The 20,385-nt window shown below is 35.4% G+C and overlaps 1 protein-coding gene across 1 annotated transcript in view; it reads right to left on the reverse strand.

Annotated features, from left to right (window-relative positions):
• DIAPH3 (diaphanous related formin 3) overlaps positions 1-20,385 on the reverse strand; it is a 546,228-nt gene that overhangs the window by 354,566 nt on the left and 171,277 nt on the right. Inside the window, 5 exon segments of the mRNA XM_060128783.1 lie at positions 3,882-3,946; positions 6,689-6,807; positions 10,770-10,886; positions 11,723-11,841; positions 12,128-12,238. Coding sequence (XP_059984766.1) covers positions 3,882-3,946; positions 6,689-6,807; positions 10,770-10,886; positions 11,723-11,841; positions 12,128-12,238 — 531 coding nt within the window.

A 20,385-nucleotide genomic window follows, 5' to 3' on the forward strand; every position in this document is an offset into this window, starting at 1 on the left:
AACAGAATTCAACAGGATGTTAAAAGGATCATACACCATGATCAAGTGGCGTTTATCCCAGGAATGCAAGAATTCTTCAATATATGCAAATCAATCAATGTGATAAACCATATTAACAAACTGAAGGAGGAAAACCATATGATCATCGCAACAGGTACAGCTAAAGCTTTTGACAAAATTCAACACCGATTTATGATAAAAACTCTCCGGAAAGTAGGCACAGAGGGAACCTGCCTCAACATAATAAACACCATATATGACAAACCCACCGCAAGTAGCATACTCAATTGTGAAAAACTGAAAGCATTTCCACTAAAATCAGGAACAAGACAAGGATGTTCACTCTTGCCACTCTTATTTAACATAGTTTTGGAAGTCCTAGCCACAGCAAGCAGAGAAGAAAAAGAAATAAAAGGAATACGAATTGGAAAAGAAGAAGTAAAACTGTCACTGTTTCAGATGACATGATACTATACATAGAGAATCCTAAAGATGCCACCAGAAAACTACTAGAACTAATCAATGAATTTGGTAAGGTTGCAGGATACAAAATTAATGCACAAAATCTCTGGCATTCCTATACACCTACAACGAAAAATCAGTTAGTGAAATTAAGGAAACAATCCCATTTACCACTGCAACAAAAAGAATAAAATACCTAGGAATAAACCTACCTAAGGAGACAAAAGACCTCTATGCAGAAAACTATAAGACACTGATGAAAGAAATTAAAGATGATACAAACAGATGGAGAGATATACCACGTTCTTGGATTGGAAGAAGCAACATTGTCAAAATGATGATACTACCAACAAAAAATTTCACAATTTATATGGAAACACAAAAGTCCCCGAATAGCCAAAGCAATCTTGAGAAAGAAAAACGGAGCTGGAGGAATCAGGCTCCCTGACTTCAGACTATACTCAAAGCTACAGTAATCAAGACAGTATGGTACTGGCAGAAAAACAGAAATACAGATCAATGGAACAGGATAGAAAGCCCAGACATAAACTCCCGTCCATATGGTCACCTTATTTTTGATAAAGGAGGCAAGAATATACAATGGAGAAAAGACAGCCTCTTCAATAAGTGGTGCTGGGAAAACTGGACAGCTACATGTAAAAGAATGAAATTAGAACACTCCCTAACACCATACACAAAAATAAACTCAAAATTGATTCAAGACCTAAATGTAAGGCCAGACACTATAAAACTCTTAGAGGAAAACATAGGCAGAACACTCTATGACAGAAATCACAGCAAGATCCTTTTTGATGCACCTCCTACAGAAATGGAAATACAAACAAAAATAAACAAATGGGACCTAATGCAACTTAAAAGCTTTTACACAGCAAAGGAAACCATAAACAAGACAAAAAGACAACCCTCAGAATGGGAGAAAATATTTGCAAATGAAGCAACTGGCAAAGGATAAATTTCCAAAATATACAAACAGCTCATGGAGCTCAATATCAAAAAAATGAACAACCCAATCCAAAAATGGTCAGAAGACCTAAATAGACATTTCTCCAAAAAAGATATATAGATTGCCAACAAACACGTGAAAGAATGCTCAACATCGCTAATCATTAGAGAAATGCAAATCAAAACTACAATGAGGTATCACCTCACACTGGTCAGAATGGCCATCATCAGAAAATCTAGAAACAATAAATGCTGGAGGTGGTGTGGAGAAAAGGGAACTCTGTTGCACTGTTGGTGGAAATGTAAATTGATACAGCCACTATGGTGAACAGTATGGAGATTCCTAAAACACTAAAAATAGAACTACCATATGACCCAGCAATCCCACTCCTGGGCATATACCCTGAGAAAACCATAATTCAAAAAGAGTCATGTACCAGAGTGTTCACTGCAGCTCTATTTACAATAGCCAGGACATGGAAGCAACCTAAGTGTCCATCGACAGATGAATGGATAAAGAAGATGTGGCACATATATACGGTGGAATATTACTCATCCATAAAAAGAAACGAAATTGAGTTATTTGTAGTGAGGTGGATGAACCTATATTCTGTCATACAGAGTGAAGTCAGAAAGAGAAAAACAAATACCATATGCTAACACATATATATGGAATCTAAAAAAAAATAATAATGGTCATGAAGAACCTAGGGGCAAGATGGGAATAAAGACACAGACTTACTAGAGAATGGACTTGAGGACATGGGGAGGGGAAGTGTAAGCTGGGATGAAGTGAGAGATTGGCATGGACTTACATATACTACCACATGTAAAATAGATAACTAGTGGGAAGCAGCCGCATAGCACAGGGAGATCAGCTCGGTGCTTTGTGACCACCTAGAGGGGTGGGATAGGGAGGGTGGGAGGGAGACACAAGAGGCAGGAGATATGGGGATATATGTATATGTATAGCTGATTCACTTTGTTATAAAGCAGAAACTAACACACCATTGTAAAGCAATTATACTCCATAAAGATGTTTTAAAAAAAAGGAAATTTAAACTATCTGGGATGCATTCAAATCAAACAGTTGAAAGTTTGCTACTACTTTCCCACGATGAATTGAAGTATTTACTGAGCTTGGAATACAGAGTCAGTGGGGTGAAAGGTCACCATACAACACAAACATTTATCAACTGGAACACTTATGACACTTAATTTAAAGGATCTAATAATTTGTTTCCCCCTGTAAACTAAGTTGCTTCGCAGCAATGGTGATATATCCACAGCTGTAATCCAAGCCTACAGCCAAAGGCCTGGGAGATAATATCCTCTCACTAAGTATTTGATGAAACTTAGGACTTCTTAGACAGGATACTTACAAAGTTTTTCATAAGTTACAAATAACTTATGAAAGTGTCTACCATTTGCAAGTTATGTTTTATCTTAAAAGTCTATAAAAAATGTACAATTCTCTCAAGATTCATTTAGGGCCTGACACATCAAAAATGTAGACTCTCTTGAATAGTGCCTAACTCAGTGTAAATGTTCCTTTTGTATGTGTTCATTGAGGTGGTGGTAGCAGTAATTACCATGATTCTTTGAATGTGAGGAACCAGCCCTAAGAATTCAAATCAGAATGACTACTTAAAATGTAAAGAATCCAACAACAACAAAAAATAATAAAATTTAAAAGAAAAATTTTAAAAACAGAGAAAAAGTCCAATAGATACCCATTAAGTAGAGATAAAAGCACAAAACAGTACCTTAAAGAAAAGTGGGGAATGGCTAGATGGTCAGCAATACTATTGGCCAGAAACAAATGAAACTGCTGACATTCAATACTTTTTATCTATGAAAATGATAATTTTATGTGGTTCCTCTTAGTCTAATGAAGTAACTTTAATCAAAACAGAAAGCAAGTTAAACTTTTTCTCTTAAAATTTTTAGACATAATTTCAATCTTAAGGGCCTGAATTTATATGATGTCTTGAGAAATACTCCAATCTTAAAATGCTGACGCTATACATTGTCAATCATTTATTCATTCAACTCATTCAAAGAATATGTTTTAGTTCTCAGTCCAGGAATTGTTCTAGGTGCCAGGATAGTGAATAAAGCAAACACAAATCCCTCATAAAGTTTATTCCAGAGGGAGAAATAAACAAGACATTCGCATATACACACACAGATACCTAAATTGTGCAAAGGATCAGATGGTGATAAATACAACAGTAGAAAAACAAGAAAAGAAGCACAGGGAGGGTCAGAGTTGGGAGTGGGGAGTTTAAATGTTTAAATATAATGGTCCAGGAAGTCCTCCTCAGAGAATGGCATTTGTGCAAATCCCTGAAGGAGGTAAAGAAGGAAGTGAGAAGAAGGCACAGAGTCCATGAGGCAGAAGCAGAGCTGCAGGAGCCCCCATATAGTCTTGCAAAGTTAGTCAGATTACTTACTTTCTTGTTAAGTTCTGATGCTTTCTCTTCAAACTCTTCTAGTTTCACCTGATACATGCAAATATCTAAAATTGCAATGACAAAATTTTTATTAAATTCATTGTTACTTTAAAAGTTTAAAAAGAAAAAAAACAGAAAAATTAGAAATAGTGTCAGTAATAAAATCAACAAAATGGTGAAACATATAATATTGGAATGGAGGATTTTCTAAGCATGATACCAAGGTCACAAAATATAAGGAGAAAGATAAACCAAATTACAATTCTAACCTTGTATTAGGCAAAAGGAGGAGGGAGTTCAACTGTAACATACAATACTAAAAGGTTGCTATCCTCAATTCATAAATATTTTGAAAAAAGAGGAGAAGAGGATAGTCAATACCAACTAGGAAAATGTGCAATAGTAATGAGCAGAAAATTAGGAATAAAAAAATTAAAAATTGCTAAATCATAAGAACAGATACTTGATTTTCCCTAGTAATATGAAAATATAAAAAGTTTTAATGAGAAATAAGCAAAGATTAAATGATCCCTAATGTCAAGTATTGGAGATAGCACAGGGAACCCTACTCTCCTAAAAACAGTGGAAGTATAATTAAGGAACTTTGCTGATGAGAAATGATGCAATATGTACTAAAACTTAAAATTAATATTTTCTTTCACCCAGTAATGTATTTCTAGGACTTCGCCTTTAAGCAAGAATATTCATTAAAATATTATGTTAGCAAAAAACTGCAAATAACTTAAATGTCCACCAATAATAGATTGACTAATAAGCTCTGATATGTATCCACATGATGGGATACTTGGCAAGAGAAGTAATTCATATTATGAATGAATTCATTATGGATGTCTCATGAATGTACTGTATCCCTTCTTTCTTTTTTTAATGAAAGTAATAATGAAAATGGTTTAAGAAAATATACCACAGAACAAGTTAGAAGAAGCAAAAGTCAACCAAATCATTGCATCCAAAACTCAGCCCCACTTCCTAAATGCTTCCTCTTACAGCTCTGGTGGTTAGCTTCCTAACTCTAAATAAAGTGTGTACACCATTATTTTCTGATTTAACTATTTAGGACATTATAGATAATTTCCTACTATGAAATAAGAAAACACTGTTTCCCATCTAATCCCAATTTTTGATAATTTTACTTTCATTTGGCTGGCTCTGTAGCACTAAATTAATACTTAATCCTCTGATTCCTGTTGCACAGACAGCATCTCTTGAATCCCTCTTTTAATATATGGAGTTATCTGTGCCCTATACTTTCCAATATCTGTCTCCCCTACTGTCCTCTCTCACCTAAGCGTGTAAATACAGGGACACTCTCTTCTGTACTTAAGTCTTCTGCATTGTGTCTATAAGTTTATTCTAAACATTTACAATAAATAAACACAATGGACTTATTATAACTATGTAACATGTTTCACTTATATAGCCAAGAAGTATTCAAAGATTATATAGTATTTCCTTCTCAAGAATTCAATGTCAAAACCTCTCACCTACTCAAGAAAAAATATTCCTAATGTCCAGGTAGAAAAAGTTTTCTCTTCAGACACTATTCAGAATCATTCCACATTTTAGTTTGCTACATATTTAGAGCATATTTTTCTTCATTTCTATGTCCCTCCCACCCCCAAGAACTCCTAATTTCTTCTCTCCTGCAGAGAGAAACAAGTATTCACTTTATCAGTCTCACTAGTATTATGTACTCCTTTCTCATTCTATACATTCCACACTTCTTCCTGAACTCAAATATTATATGAAGAAAAAACAACTTCATGCAAATAATAGATATTCCTTTTTAATGCTAAACCAAGATTTGACATATGGTAATTTCTTAAACATTAGTTACAATGTGGAATCGGGTATGATGTCAATGACCATTTTGTACTGTTACTTTTAAATCATTTAGACACATCAAGCCCTGGTCATTTGGGAAAGAGTGGTTTGCAGAGTCATGCAGATCCTCCAAATGGTGACACATCTCATCATACAATATCAAAATAAACAGATAGGGTAATACCACCACTGATCTCATCAGAAAAAAAATTTAGGACCGCAAAGTTGCCAAGATGATGGTAGCAAGTACAAGTTTTCCAAAACTCAAATATTTACCTGAATATTCCAATTTTATCATTGGTAACATATTCTATCATTTTCATTGAAGTTACAGACACATTTTATTTCATTTTTAGGAAAGTGTGTGCCAAACACTCACATCTGAGTAGCCACAATTTGTATGACGATCCTTTTTTCAAAGTTAAAAAAAAAAAGCAGGCATTTCAGCTGGCAGCTCAGACGATTACACAAGTATTTCCAATTGGACTCTGGTTTGCAGCACAAGTGATTCACACACACAGTATATTGAATATTGAATATATTCACACAGAATATTGAAATGATGTGTGTGCAAAGGTAGATATTTAATAAAATTAACTTTTTTTAGTTCTTTATCAAGGACATTCTTAAATAAAAAATGGCACTTTTTTTGTTTAATTTCCTTTGTTTTACTGAGAATAAAGAATCCCATGGCTACTAATACTGTTTGGTGCCACTGCCTTGATTCACAACAAAGTACCAGCAGTTTTCCCAATATTGCGTTGAAAATACCAACAGAGTAAAAATGCCAAATAACTGTCTCAGTATTGTTATGAAAATAGTTTTGACTATTAGGACCTCCTGAAAAGGTATCCAGGACCCTCTGGAGTCTACAGCCCACACTGTGAGAAACAACACTCTAGCACTAACCCATGGGTAAGGGACATAAGGTACTTTCATTTAAATAACAGAGAAACACTCACCAACAAACTGACTTAAATCTAAGTCTAGTCTTTTTCGATATGTGAAGTCTGGATCCATCCCATCTCTATGCAGTACAATCTGGGATACACACTCATCAATTAATTTGAAGTACTGTTGCCTAGAACCAAGGAAAAGAATAAATGTACACTCTATTAGTGTAACTTTACATCAAAACATTTCAGTAGCTTGATTTCTACTTCAATAATATACAACTGTATAGTTTCAACAGTTGACATATAGATTTAACATGCGAGTGAGAGTAAATACAACTGCCACTTTCCTTCTAATGATTTTAACACATTACATTTTTTATGATCTTTTAGCTATAAATACAGTGTGCTTTAAAGATCATTTTCTTGCAAAAGTCAGAATATTGACTTAATTAGTAGGCAGTAAGAAATAGAATATTAAAATGAAGTGACATGTACTTAAAAGCAGTCCTCAGCAGAGATCATCAACCTATCACTGTACCATACTGAAAGAGCTACCATTAATTCATTTTATTAATACAAACCAAAAGATATATTTTCTAAAAAATTATCTGGAAGGTTCTTAAAAACATACAGTTCACTGTTTTTAGAATGTTTGTGATACTGTGAATTATAAACAATATCAAATGAATGTTCCTTACTCAAAAGAAAGCTAGAAAACTTCAGTATAACAATTTTTGTCCAAAATTTAAATTTAATTAAAATCCCCAAATAGCCTTCATGTGTTAGTACAATTAAGTTCAATCCACCTGTGTTAGTAATAAGCTAAAATACATCCCTTAAAACTCAAGCCAACAAACGTGAAAGAAATATCCAGAAGATTTTACAAACAAAACCAAACTACAGTGATAGAGACAGTGATAGAGAGGGTGGGTAATATTCTAATGAATACAGTCCTCCATCCGAACCACCACCTAGGACTATTTCTTCTCAATGACTTTTTGCAGTTTTCCTCTCCAACCCCTTCTCACTACGTATGTGATGATGCCTCCAGCTACTTGAGACTTCCTTCCCTGTATACTATGACCTACTGCCCTGGACCTATTTACCTGGTACCTAATAAACCATCCATTATGCTGAATAAAATTCACTACAGCTTAACATTAGCAAATAAGACAATGTTCATTAATTGTCATAGAGTAAGAATATTCAAGACATAGTGTTCTTGGATACCAATTAAAGCAAGAAGGTATTATCAATGCTTTCATCAATTTTCTCAACTTCTTTCAATGAAATAATCTCCCATTCCCTAATATTTTAGCTATAATAACCACATTTACACTTGAGGTACATAAATTGCACACACGTTTCTAGCTATCACATTTAAAAACTGAGATGACACACTCTGTCCCTTTTTTACTCTTTTTAATGTTATCTTGATGTTGTTTTAATAAAAACATGGCTTAAATTAACACCAGCTATTGTGTATAATGTTTTTAAAAAACATAATGTCATTAAGTGTTTTCTCACTTCCACAACCCTAAATTATGAGCTCATTTATAATGTAGCTGAAAATTCATGCAAAAACTCTTTCAGTAAGGCAATACTAGTAAAGAACAATGTACGTCTGGAATTCAGAAATGTAAATCTAGAAAATAATCTCTATGAGTGATATTGGTAAGGTAGTGAATATGTCAAAGGAATATGTAAACAACCTAATTAAGGGATAAACATAAATGTCATTACTTCATTAATAAAAGTCATTTTTGTTGGAGAATATTTTGAAATCACCTTCACTTTCTCTGCAGTTTTTTTTTTTTTACCAAATATCAGAAATTATCTCCCATGCACATTCAACTAACATGCTATTCTGCACACAATAAGCCATTAGTAATTTGTTACAGAATTGAATTTGATCTTCTATCCACCTTCCAATTATCTTACTGCATTTGATTTTTCTTGGGGACCTTTGATGTACATTCTCCAATCAAGTTCCATTTCAGTAAAATTTCCTTTTGTTCCAGATGTGAAAGTAAGCAAAGATTTTAATTTTCCTATCCACTAATTCTTTTAAATGACAATATTTTGCATTCTACAATGAAAAATAACTTATAAAAAACTTCAAAATTTGTATTTATTAATGTCAATATTAATTTTAAATGTTCATCAGTCAAAAATGTTCAGATAACTGAATATTTCTGAAAGGCGAAATCTAGGTCCATTCGAGATAGTAAAACCGAAAAATGAAGGTAAAACCAAAAGAACAAGATTTATGAATCTTGGACCACACAGCAAAAAGAGTAAAATTTACTGTATGTTAATTAAAAGGATGAATATATAATAAAAATATTATGTAAGTGACCACAATTCTGACTCTATCTTGTAATAAATGTATACTCACTATAAGAATCAACAACAACAATAATAGTAATAAATAACTGAGAATTTTGGAACATAGGAAAGAATCGATGGGATCATCTTCACTACGGCCGTCATGGGAAGAATTCTGCCTTCATAGCAACCATATCTGGAACAAAGACCAAGGGCCTCGGGCTTAAAGAGCCAAGAAAGAAGGCAACATAGACGAGTATCAAACTTAAAAGGTACTACTCAAAAAATGACCAAACTAGATGAACTTCTATGCCTCACTAATGTCACTTTGGTAATGCTACAATGTAATATTTCTTTAGACTCTTGATTCCACTAAAGTGAAAGGCTCGCCTGAGTGTGCCCCACTACAGTTGTGCTTTTTAATCTGTTTTGAAGTTAGACACAACCACATGCTCCCTGGAACACAGATGAAGGGATTAAATAACCCCCTTTGTAACACTGTAGACACATTCAACGCTTCAAAAGCAAACAGCAGTCTTAAATTCTTGGAAATTCAAGCGGCAAAAAATCAGAGGTTGACAGGACCAACCACACAGGTATCAAGAAAAGGATGGGGCTACTTTAGAATAAATGGAAGTTCCAAGTTTATTTTTAGGTAAATCTTCAGGAGAGTATAGTATTACAATTAGTGGGGTACCTATGATACTTAAAAATATTATTAATCAAGTATTAGTATTTTTTATCTAGCATTTATAGAGTGGTTAAATATTTAAAGTGTCTTATTTTAATAAAATATGAGAAAGAAGCAAATGAAGTCTCAAAACAGGTTCCTGAACTCTATTTTAGAATATCACTGGGACTTCCAAATTCTACAAAGGAAAGAGGTAGGGTGGATGATCTGTGCTCATCTCGAAGAACCTAAAGTTTTACCACGTTTAGACTTTTATTCTATTCACTTGTTAGGTACATCAAAAACATAAATTGCACCCTCTGACATCACCTAGAGGACACAGCCTGAATGAGACTGTCTAGCAACTCCTTCTACTTGAAATTAGAGTAAGAAAAGACATACTACCCATAGTATTTGAGAATGAATTTCAGCAAAATTAAATTAAAGGTGACCAAAGTGGTTTTATATTCAAAGATCTCAGCTTCCTTCATAAAACAGTAATAAAAGAGTTAAGAGGGTATAGAGGACATTTATTGAGCATACACCATCTGCCAGATATTTGGCTAGGAGTCTCACTCATGTTACCATTTTAATCTTCATAACAGTCCAGCAGCTTAAGTGTTACTATCCATATATAACTACAGATAAACATGGATAAACAATTATTTTCTTTAAACAATTTGTTACGCTCAAGATGTCTAGGATATAATCAAACTTGAGAAGTCATTTGTCTAGCTTTCTGATACATTAGCAACATTAAACACAACTGTATTATTAAGGAACTTGCTAGCTACTTAAACACTAATAAAAGTGATGTTTAGTATCTGCCATTCCTACTGCCTAGGGACTAACCAGAAAACATTATTCATCCGCAGTAAACTAGTAATTTGTTGCTAGTTTGCATTTTTATTCAGCTGAAAAGTTGTAACCAAGAATCTGCTGGAGCTTAGAAAGTAATAGTAATATCATTTTATACTATTTTCTACCTAAATATATGCCCAGAGGAAACAGTGCATTCTATGAATCAATATTACGAAAGAAATACAAAACTTAAAAATATTTGCTTGCCCAAATCAAACATCAGGTGAATTTCACAATTAATAGAATTTTATTAGTGAAAGAAAATATTAGAATATAGCTTCCTCTTACCTTATAAAATAATCATTTCGAATCAGCAAAAGATGCTGCAGAATTGAAATGAAATATCCCTCTGCTCTGGTTTCCTTAACTGTGTTCCACACCATGTTGTGAAGATCATTCGCTTCAGTAAACTGATTAAGGAATATGTGGATTTATTTATCCTCTATACCGAACAACTGCAATAATGTGACACGGAATCTGCTCTGTAAGGCTTCGAAAGATTACTGTGTATCTTAACCTAAAATAGGCATCATATATACTCAGCATATAATAAAACACATGTAGTTAGGAATGAGAATAGAGGGAAAACTATGTGCAAATGACAACCTGACCTGACACTTCCTGGCTTCTCCTCCACAATCAACTCCAACCAATATTCCTCTCTTGAGCCAAGATACTGCTGGCAGAAAGAGTAGTGGGCAGCTGGTTGTGAATGAAGTCTTTGGGTTCTGGGGGAGCCCTGACCAAGAGGGCTGGTGCCAGGCATTACCTACCATGGAGCAGCCCCAGTGGAAGACAGAAAGGTGGCAGATCTCTGGACAAGCACAGACATCTGCAGATGCACAGAATTAACAAAGGCCCGTATGAGGATACACCCAAGGTACAGGGTAGGAACTAACCAGCAGGCTAAGGGCACCTATTCCTAATGATGAAGGGACTAGGGGGAGGGGAGGTGCCAAACAAAAAGAACAGATTGTACATGTATACATAAGAGGCTTGTCTAAAAAGCATCCATTTGGAGATTGTAACATCCATTTGCATATGCATGTATTCACAAAAACGCACATAAACTAATAAAATAAAAAAGGTTTATACAAACATCCTTCTGATTCAATAAAGGTTTGATTTTATATCATTTATCTAGAAATGGCTTCAGAAGTTTAATATTTTATGGGGTGGGGGCTGTTTAAGGGTTAGCAGTAATTTTACATATTTGATTAGACTTCAGAACAAAAGGATATTCAAGTTCAGCTCTAACATCTTCGAGGCGATGGAAGAACTCAATCAAATCCTCTTCCTTATGCTCGTCAAAGACTTTAAGTTGGATATCCAGGCCATCATTCTTAATACGCTTTAAATTCTAGAGATATTAAATAGGAGTTATAAGGAACAGTTTTGTTTTTAACGATGCAAAAAATTAATGAAAAACATAAACAATAAACCAACCATTCAACTTGATTTACAGCATTCAAACACTTAAAGTGTTAAATAATACTCAAACCTTATCATCTATTTCAAAAATAGATTTTATACTCAAGCCTTTTTTCCCACAGATAAATTATTCTTGAAGGTAATTTATCTAAATTTCCCCCTACTCAAGTACTTCTCTAATTTAAATATTAATAAGGAGTCTGCAGGGCACTTACTGGCAATATCTCTTTCAATCCACAACGCATAAATTCATTTCTGATGTGAAGCCTGAAGTCCAAATCATCAGGAGATGTAACAAGGGCATTGATAAGCTGCATACATGCTACCTACAATAAATTACACAGCAAGACTTAGACTTGGATTCTGACATTAAAGGAGTAATAGAACTGAAACATCAAGGCTGTGTTCCAAGTATTATCAAATATCTTCCTTCACAGGTGAGTCTATTAAAACGATAATTTGTATGTAAAATATTTTAGTCAATTATAAATTAGACAAGAAATATAGTTTCAGGGGAATTTTTAATTCACTCCATCCAAAAGTTAAGTTCTTCTCCAAAAATATCATTCCATACACATAAGACATAAACTGAACACACACTAGTTGAAAAACTATAAATATCCTTAGATAGATCCTATCCTAAAATAGGATAATAAAATAATTTCTCATTCATCAAGAGAAACCCAAAGACTTTAAGTCAATGAGAGTTAGCAAAGGCCTGAAACTAGTTAATGGGGTTGTTATAACCAAAAATTATATTATGAACATTGCACAGCTAATTACTAGAAGTTAACTTATCAGGCAATGGTTCCTACACTTTGACAAAAATTCAGCTTACTGTGTGTTACGCTTATTAAGAAGACATAAAGAAATAACATAGCTAACTAAATGCTTTAGTTTATAACTTAAATGATGAAAATTAAAAATCGCTGTATTTTCCCATTCATATTTAACACTCCAAATTTCAACCTGGATCTCCTTTTTTTTTAATCCCTGGCTGAATTATATCTTTCATTATCCAAAATCTATATAATGGAAGCAAAAGAGGTTGCTTCTAGAGAAGCAAAGAATTCTCTGCTGTTGTTGATGATGTTATTTTTCTAAGTCCACATTCTACCAAAATCTAACAAGAAAGACCAGCTTACTGATCAATGTGTTTAACCTCATGCTGTTCCCTAAATTGTCCTTTTTCCATCCCTTAAGGCAAGGTTTATATGAATTTAAAATGCCATTTTGGGATTAAGACACCAACAGGGGTCTCAGTTCCTGCTGGTTGAAATATATTATAATTGTTCTATTTGATATCTAAACACTAAAATCTGGCCAGCATGCCTCTACTGCCAAAACTTGAAAGAGAGGGAAAAAGAAAACATATTTAAAAGAAAAAAAGAAAAAACTTAAAACAGCGTCTACCTTTCCAGTACACGTTCACTCAGCTGTAACCAGGTCATGTCAGAAAGTCAAGTTTAAAATGCTTTCTTTCCACTTCCTTGCCAGTCATTACCCAATACCCACAAATGTTTTTTTCAGCATTTTAAAAGATCTCAAACAGCATACAAATATTTAAATTAGCATACTAATTTAATTTCTCTACGTTCAGAGAAATTAAATTAGTATTAGCCACCAGGTTTCCAGGAAAAGATGCAAATTATAGACAACTCAAAGAAAGAAGCAAAAATAAACAACATAAAAATTAGCAGCAAATATCACCTAAATGGAAAGTTGATATGTGTAGAATAATATTAGCATGAAATTGAGGAGAAAGAAGGGAAAAGAATCATCCAAATTATTCCCAGGAAACATTTTAAAAGGCAATTTTTCATAAAAAGAAAACTAGGAACTGACTTAAGCCGAAAGAATGAATTTAATTCTTTAGGATCCCTTCCCAACTGTAACAGTAATTTGCCACTATCATGACCTACAACCACTCTTTGATTAATTTATATCATGTAAACATATGTCTACATACAGTAAAATGTATTGATTTACATCCTTACAGATAAAAAATTCTATAATCAAGATAAAGACCAAAGAGTTCCTTCTAGGTTTCTAATACATATATTGAGACATTTAGACCTTTTTTATCACATGATTTCACACTGGTATAGCATACCAGCATAAGCGGGAGCCAATCTGGCATCTATCCCATATAACTCAATTCCTAGAGACAGTAGAAAAGGCTCAGGAACTAAAAAGGTAAAATAGGACATGTTGCCTCCCCTAGTGAAGATAAGCAGGTTCAGTAACACAAATATACTATGTACTGTAAGAGATGTGTTCAGTATATGATGAGAATGTGGAGACAGTAAATAAAAACAAGGAAAGCTGAGGAACAGTACTGACTCTTAAGGATTAATAGGGAGACAGCCAGATGAAAAGGAGGACCAAGATGTTTAAAGCAGAGCAGTTTACATGTTCAAAGATCTGGGCTCTTTTGCTGAGTTACAAGGAATTCAGATTTCCTGAGCAGTTTGTAAGGCGGAAAGTGGGAGAACAGGGGAAGGACCCAATAAAGATGAAGCCAGACAGAGGAGGCACAGCTTCATGTGCCGAATCGGAACTTTCTGACTCAGCTGGAAATAGGGGAAATCATAAAGGATTTTATGCAGGAGCGGCGATAATAGAGGTAATAGATTCAAGTTAAGAAGTTATCATACAGGTAGCTTCGTTGAGCGATGAGGAGGTCTTGAACAACATTTGAAAAACATTTGATGGCTGGGTGAACATGTGGTTGAGGCAAAAGAAAAGAATTTACAAGTCCTCCCACCTTTGTTGTTCAACTAGATAGGAGGTGGGACCATTAACGGAGACATAAAATGCAAGGAAAGAAACAAATTTCACAGGAGAATAGGATAAATCCTGCTTCTAAAATTCTGAGATTGAAATGTACATTAGGAATCATACATTCATTTAAGAAATTAGTGAATGCTGGAATATTAACAGAAGCTCAAGAAAATAATGAAATTGTGATATTCATCATAAAGAATTAATCACCATGTTCTGTTTGATGTTCCCAAAATGTAGCATATATGATCTCCATTAATTTGCACTAATTATGCCATACTAACAGTTTCAACAGCAGGCAAAAGCCACCTTCCTCTGGAACTGACGAGGGTAAGAAAACAAGAGTTTCTGCCCTCCTGGGAGCATCCTAACTTATCTGAAGGTTCTATCTTTGGGCACCAGACCTTCTCTGTTTACTAGCTCATGCATTTCATTCCTTCCAAGCCTGTTAATGATGTCTACTAAGCACTTCTTGGTGCTAGGGATGCAGCTATGAAATGAAAAAGACAGAAATCACTACTATAGAAAGAGAGGAGGCAAGACTGAATCCACAGTTTGAATTGCCTGGGCAATTCAAAGGCTGACATTTATTAAGCTAGAAAAAAAATCAGCATAAACAGAGGAAACAGACTTGGGAAGAAAGATCAGGACTTAAGTTTTGGAGATGTTAAGTTGGAAATATTGTCTATTATTGATCCTCATCGAAAAAACTAGAAAAGGAAATTGGATATAGGAGACTCCAGTTGGAGAAAGAGATTACCATAGCATTTGTATGTAAAAACCAAGACCTTAGATGGAATCACCGAGAGAGTAGTAAAGAGAGAGAGAAGAGGAGGTACAAGAACTGGTTGGGACATTTCAATTGTAGGTTTTGATTTGAAGGTTGAGGAAATGAGTTAAAGAAAAGTAAAAAGCTGTCAACTAGGTAGAAGATAAATGAAGAGATTGTGGTGTCCTGGAAGAATGGGAGAAAAGTGTGTCAACAGGGAGAGTGATCAACTGTGTCAAATGCTCTAATAGGTCAAATAAGATAATTACCACTGCATCTGGCAAATTGGTGACTTGACGAGAAGTTTCTACAAAGGGACAGAACTGCTGCTGCACATGGAAAACATTTTCTTCTCACATGTACCATATGCAACCAGTAAATGAAAGCATACAATTAAAATTGGCTCTAAAATATTCTCCTTGCTCCAAATGTACCTTTATACTTTAGAAATACTGCTCATTAACCTTTGGTTTAAACAAGGCTTATAAGTTCGACACATCTTTAGGTGTTAGATATGTACTCAGTTCTAATGATATGGAAAGTAAATGCTGTAACCTCATTTGTTACTCTTGCCCCAATTATCAAAAAGGAGCCTTACATGAGAAAAGGTATTTTTAACATAACTTCTAGCTATAAAGATGTGTCTGCACACAGAGGCACACACATATCCAGCTAGAATTCGGAACAGTTGAGGATTTCCTCAAGAACAGCAACAGACAGAAAATGTCCTACAAAAGCTGAGACCAGCAAACCCCACATAGCCAAGGACTAGGAAAATAAGCAGACAAAACAGTAATTACAAATAGTGGGACAAATGTCAGCAATGTTGTAAACTAGAGGGGTAAAGACATATAACGGGGACAAAGTAGATAAACTGTAAGCAAAAATCTCAAAGATATTCAATATGAGGGATAGAGCTTGTCAAAGGCAATCTTAAGAACAAGGCAAATGATCAAAGGAAAATCTTTAGAAGTAGAAAGAGGTTAAACAGCAAGACAAAGACACATGCTGGAATTGACATCACTTAATCAGCAAAGCAGCTTTCTGCCCTTGAAAATGAAGTGAGAAGGTTTCTTCACATGTGAATATGCATCACCTAAAGTTCCTCTAGCACACAATTTAATTTACTGCTGTCTATCACTATGTGCAACACAAACAGGAGAAAAAATAAACACTTTATGCATCTTTAACCTTTGGTTTCCAACCCTTTTCAGACAAACAAGTTTAAGTACAAAATGCCAGGTATACTAACAGCAGTGATGCTTGAGCCTCGAACACAGGCCTGTCCAGGTTTTGCAAAGACCACCAACACAGATGCTTTCTCCACGATTATGTGGAAGGAATTGAAAAGGTATCCAACAAACAGCAAAAGCAAACATTCTTTAGAAAGTTCACACTTGGTCAACATATTCATCCTGAATATAACATGTTTTCACATGTAAAATGATGGCTATACTACACTGAAAACGTATCAGCTTCCAAAGCTAAATTCAGACTGGAAACAAGCACCAGTAAAGTACTTAAATAAAAATCCTATCAGAATCTGTGAATACTTACTATCTGGGCCTGGAAGACACAGGTCAGACCGCTATTCATCTTCTCTACCCCATAGCAGAAATCATCTGTCTCTCTTTGCACAATCAAATTCTACATTATCAAGTTAAAATGAGTAAATGATGCTTATAGAGAAATATCTTGCCTCCAGTGCAACTAAAGAAACTCCAAAGAATTTTAAAATCTCATGTGTTAATTCAGAATATAAACTAAAATAGACTACTACATCATGTAGACAAACACAGAAAGAGTGAAGTATATCAGCATATATAAAGTCCTATAATTTTACTTATATTTCCAATTAAATATTCGGTAAATGAACACAGTAAGAGGACAAGTCAGAGCTTGAGGTAACTGCATATATCTCATACAGATGCAGAGAAATAAACTGAAGGATTCAAGAGGCCCTAATTTATATGAACAGGAACAGTTGGATTCAAGACAGAACTTGGATTTTTAAAGGTTTATTCAGACACTCCCCCTGAGACATCATGAATTTCTTCTGTGTTCTCCCATTTTGTTGAAACTCCTAGTATCGCAATTTTCATATGAAACATTAGCCAGCTATAAATTCCTGAGTATAAGCTTCTTAAGGACTTAAGCAGTGTATTTCATTCATCTTTATAGTTCTAATATCTAGCAGAACCCTGAACGGCAATCTCTGAATAATTAACTAATTGACTGGTTAATTATGAAATTTTGCAGTTACCTTGAGTCATGAATTAAGTGTATCTTTTTGGTGGTCTATTGTAGCAGAAGTGAAAAAATGTATTACACAGACTCAGAAAATTGGCAGTATACTCTAGGACAAAAATTTTTTTTTAGTTTAGTAGGTGTGTGCTCCACATGACAATATGAGTTCACGTTGGTGTATTATTTTACTGTTTCTTTAATGTTTATTAGCTTAATGGCATATTATTTACTAGTCCATTTTAATATGTTTAACAGTTTGATTCATATAGATACAGTAACCAAACTGCTGCAAACCTCAATAAAAGTAGTGGTAAAAAAAGAGAGGAATTAAAATAAATTGATCTCTGCATCCTTCTGGAATGCCCCAACAGTGATCCTAAAGATAAACGTTCTACTACACTCTGTATCCTTCATTAAATGTGCGAACGACTTACTTGATATTAAAAATAACTCTAGTTAACATTGACTTGTTTGAGGGGGTAGGAGATACTTGAAACAAAAAGAAACAGTAAATCAAGATATGACTATTCATTATAGGAAGACCTTCGTTTGGTCTCGTGCAAAATTAAACTTGGGTACATTTTGAGCGTTTAAGGGGTAAGGGAAACAAAACAAACAGAAGCTAATAAACTTGGCTAAATTCAAAAAGGCATTGTAACTGATTTGTTTCAATGTCATATTTGTCGATTATTGCCAAGTAACATATTTCAAAGTACAGAGTACTTTGTACTACTACTCTGTAATATCATATGAACCGAAATTAGTGAAGGTTTTGTTCCATTCACTCAACATCAAGGTACAACAAACGCACACCTCTGTGTATACAGGAACAACACCAGGAGCATCAGGCTGAAGGAAAAGAAGCCAAAAAGGTGACAGAAGGAGGTGCAACGGTCTGCTCTCTGCTGCCAGGCAATTCTCTCTGTGTCTCTGCATGTATTGCAAGTAGAGGTACAGATGGTTTTCTTCTGCAAGACCTTGACAAGGATGTCTGTATAGCACACCATCTTGGAAGACAGAGACAGCATCTCCCCTCCAGAGCAAAAGGGAAGGCAGACCCACAGCCCATTCTGAAAGATCTGTGTTCTCCAAGCTCCTGTAACACGACCTGCCATTGCAGCCATGTCTTCAGACAGTCCCTCCAAAATAAAGACTGGACTCAATTATTTCCTGAACTGAGAACCCAAAAATTTATCAGCTGGCTGGGAGGCCTTGTTGAAAGCACTGTCACCTGGTAGCCCCAACTGATAGAGATCCCAATTGGGGGTCCCCAACAACTATAAACAACATGTTCCTTCCAGGAACACCATGTGCACCTTCAAAACTATGTATCTTGTGGGGAAGCCAGGCATTAACATGCCTCTCTCTCCGAAAACACCATGACTTACACCACAGAGGTGCTCATAAGAGATGCTCAGGTGTGTGAGGAAACAGTACCAGCACACGTACAGCCTCAGACAACTGTGGCCATCTCTCCACACCCAGGCGAACTTTGGTTATTCTGGGGAGTTTCCTGGAGAGAACACTGATCACTACATACGTGCACCTGCAGACAGTTATCCCTACGATGAGTCACTGAATTAGAACAGATGATACGAAATGTGTCCCTGGTTTTAGCTGAAGTAATCAGTGACACTGCAGCAGCCTTGCAAGGCACTCAGGTCAGCTTTCACTCACTGGCAGGGTTGTTACAGATGAAAGAGTTGCCCCAGATGTCCTCCTTGCTGAACAAAGAGAAGTCTGTGCAATCATTAATACCTCAGGCCGAGTGAAAGAGCAACAGAAGAAGATAAGAAAGCCTCCTGGTGTCCTAAGATAGACCCTGACGGTTTACAGGATTTGTTCAGCTGATGGGATCTGGGACCTGGAAGGCATGCCTGAGGTCAGTACTGCAGGGCAGCCTCAACCTGCTGCTTGGAGCACTGCTGACCAGCAGGCTTAATTAAATACTCTGGGAGACAAATGGAATGGAGCTCATCACAGCTTGTATCAGTCAGAGTAACTGCTGCCCATGATACCAGACTTGGATTCTCTAAGCTCAGGGTGTCGTCCCTATAACACAACCCACTGAAACTGGAAACTGGGGTTGACAAAGCTGATACCTGAGCTACTGCTATGGCTGTGGGTAACTGAAGTCCTTTGTTTTTGACCTAGAAGTTTGTGTCTTTTGACAGCAGCACCCATACAAGTGTGGCAGACTAACACAGTAGTTTACAAGTAGCATAAAACCACAGATTCTTTGTGTTCTTGACACTCCAGGAGTCTAGGAAGACACCATAGGAAGGGAAGGTACAGCGTGCCGTCACTGAGGACACAGATGCAGAGGAAAAGTCAAATAGCCAACCCCAAAAACTCCAGGATTCCCACACTTTGATTCCTTTCCTGACAAAAATCTACCACAATCCCATCAGCCCTATGCCCAACAACATGGGTTTGAACAAACTCTTTAGGATCTAGATAATGCTTCAGACACTCTAGCAAAGTATGGCTCTAACAAGAGAAGAAAGAAGACACACATAGAAAGAAAAAATAATAATAAGAGGATAGAAATGAAAATAACAATGAAAATCAAAGTGTGACAGATACTAGAGATTGGTACACTCACATTATTCCAACCCTCTTCTAAGGAAGACCCAGGCAACACAAGGAGCTAATCACACACATGAAGACTGG

Source organism: Lagenorhynchus albirostris, chromosome 18 (genome assembly GCF_949774975.1).
Source record: "Lagenorhynchus albirostris chromosome 18, mLagAlb1.1, whole genome shotgun sequence".
NCBI lineage: Eukaryota > Metazoa > Chordata > Mammalia > Artiodactyla > Delphinidae > Lagenorhynchus > Lagenorhynchus albirostris.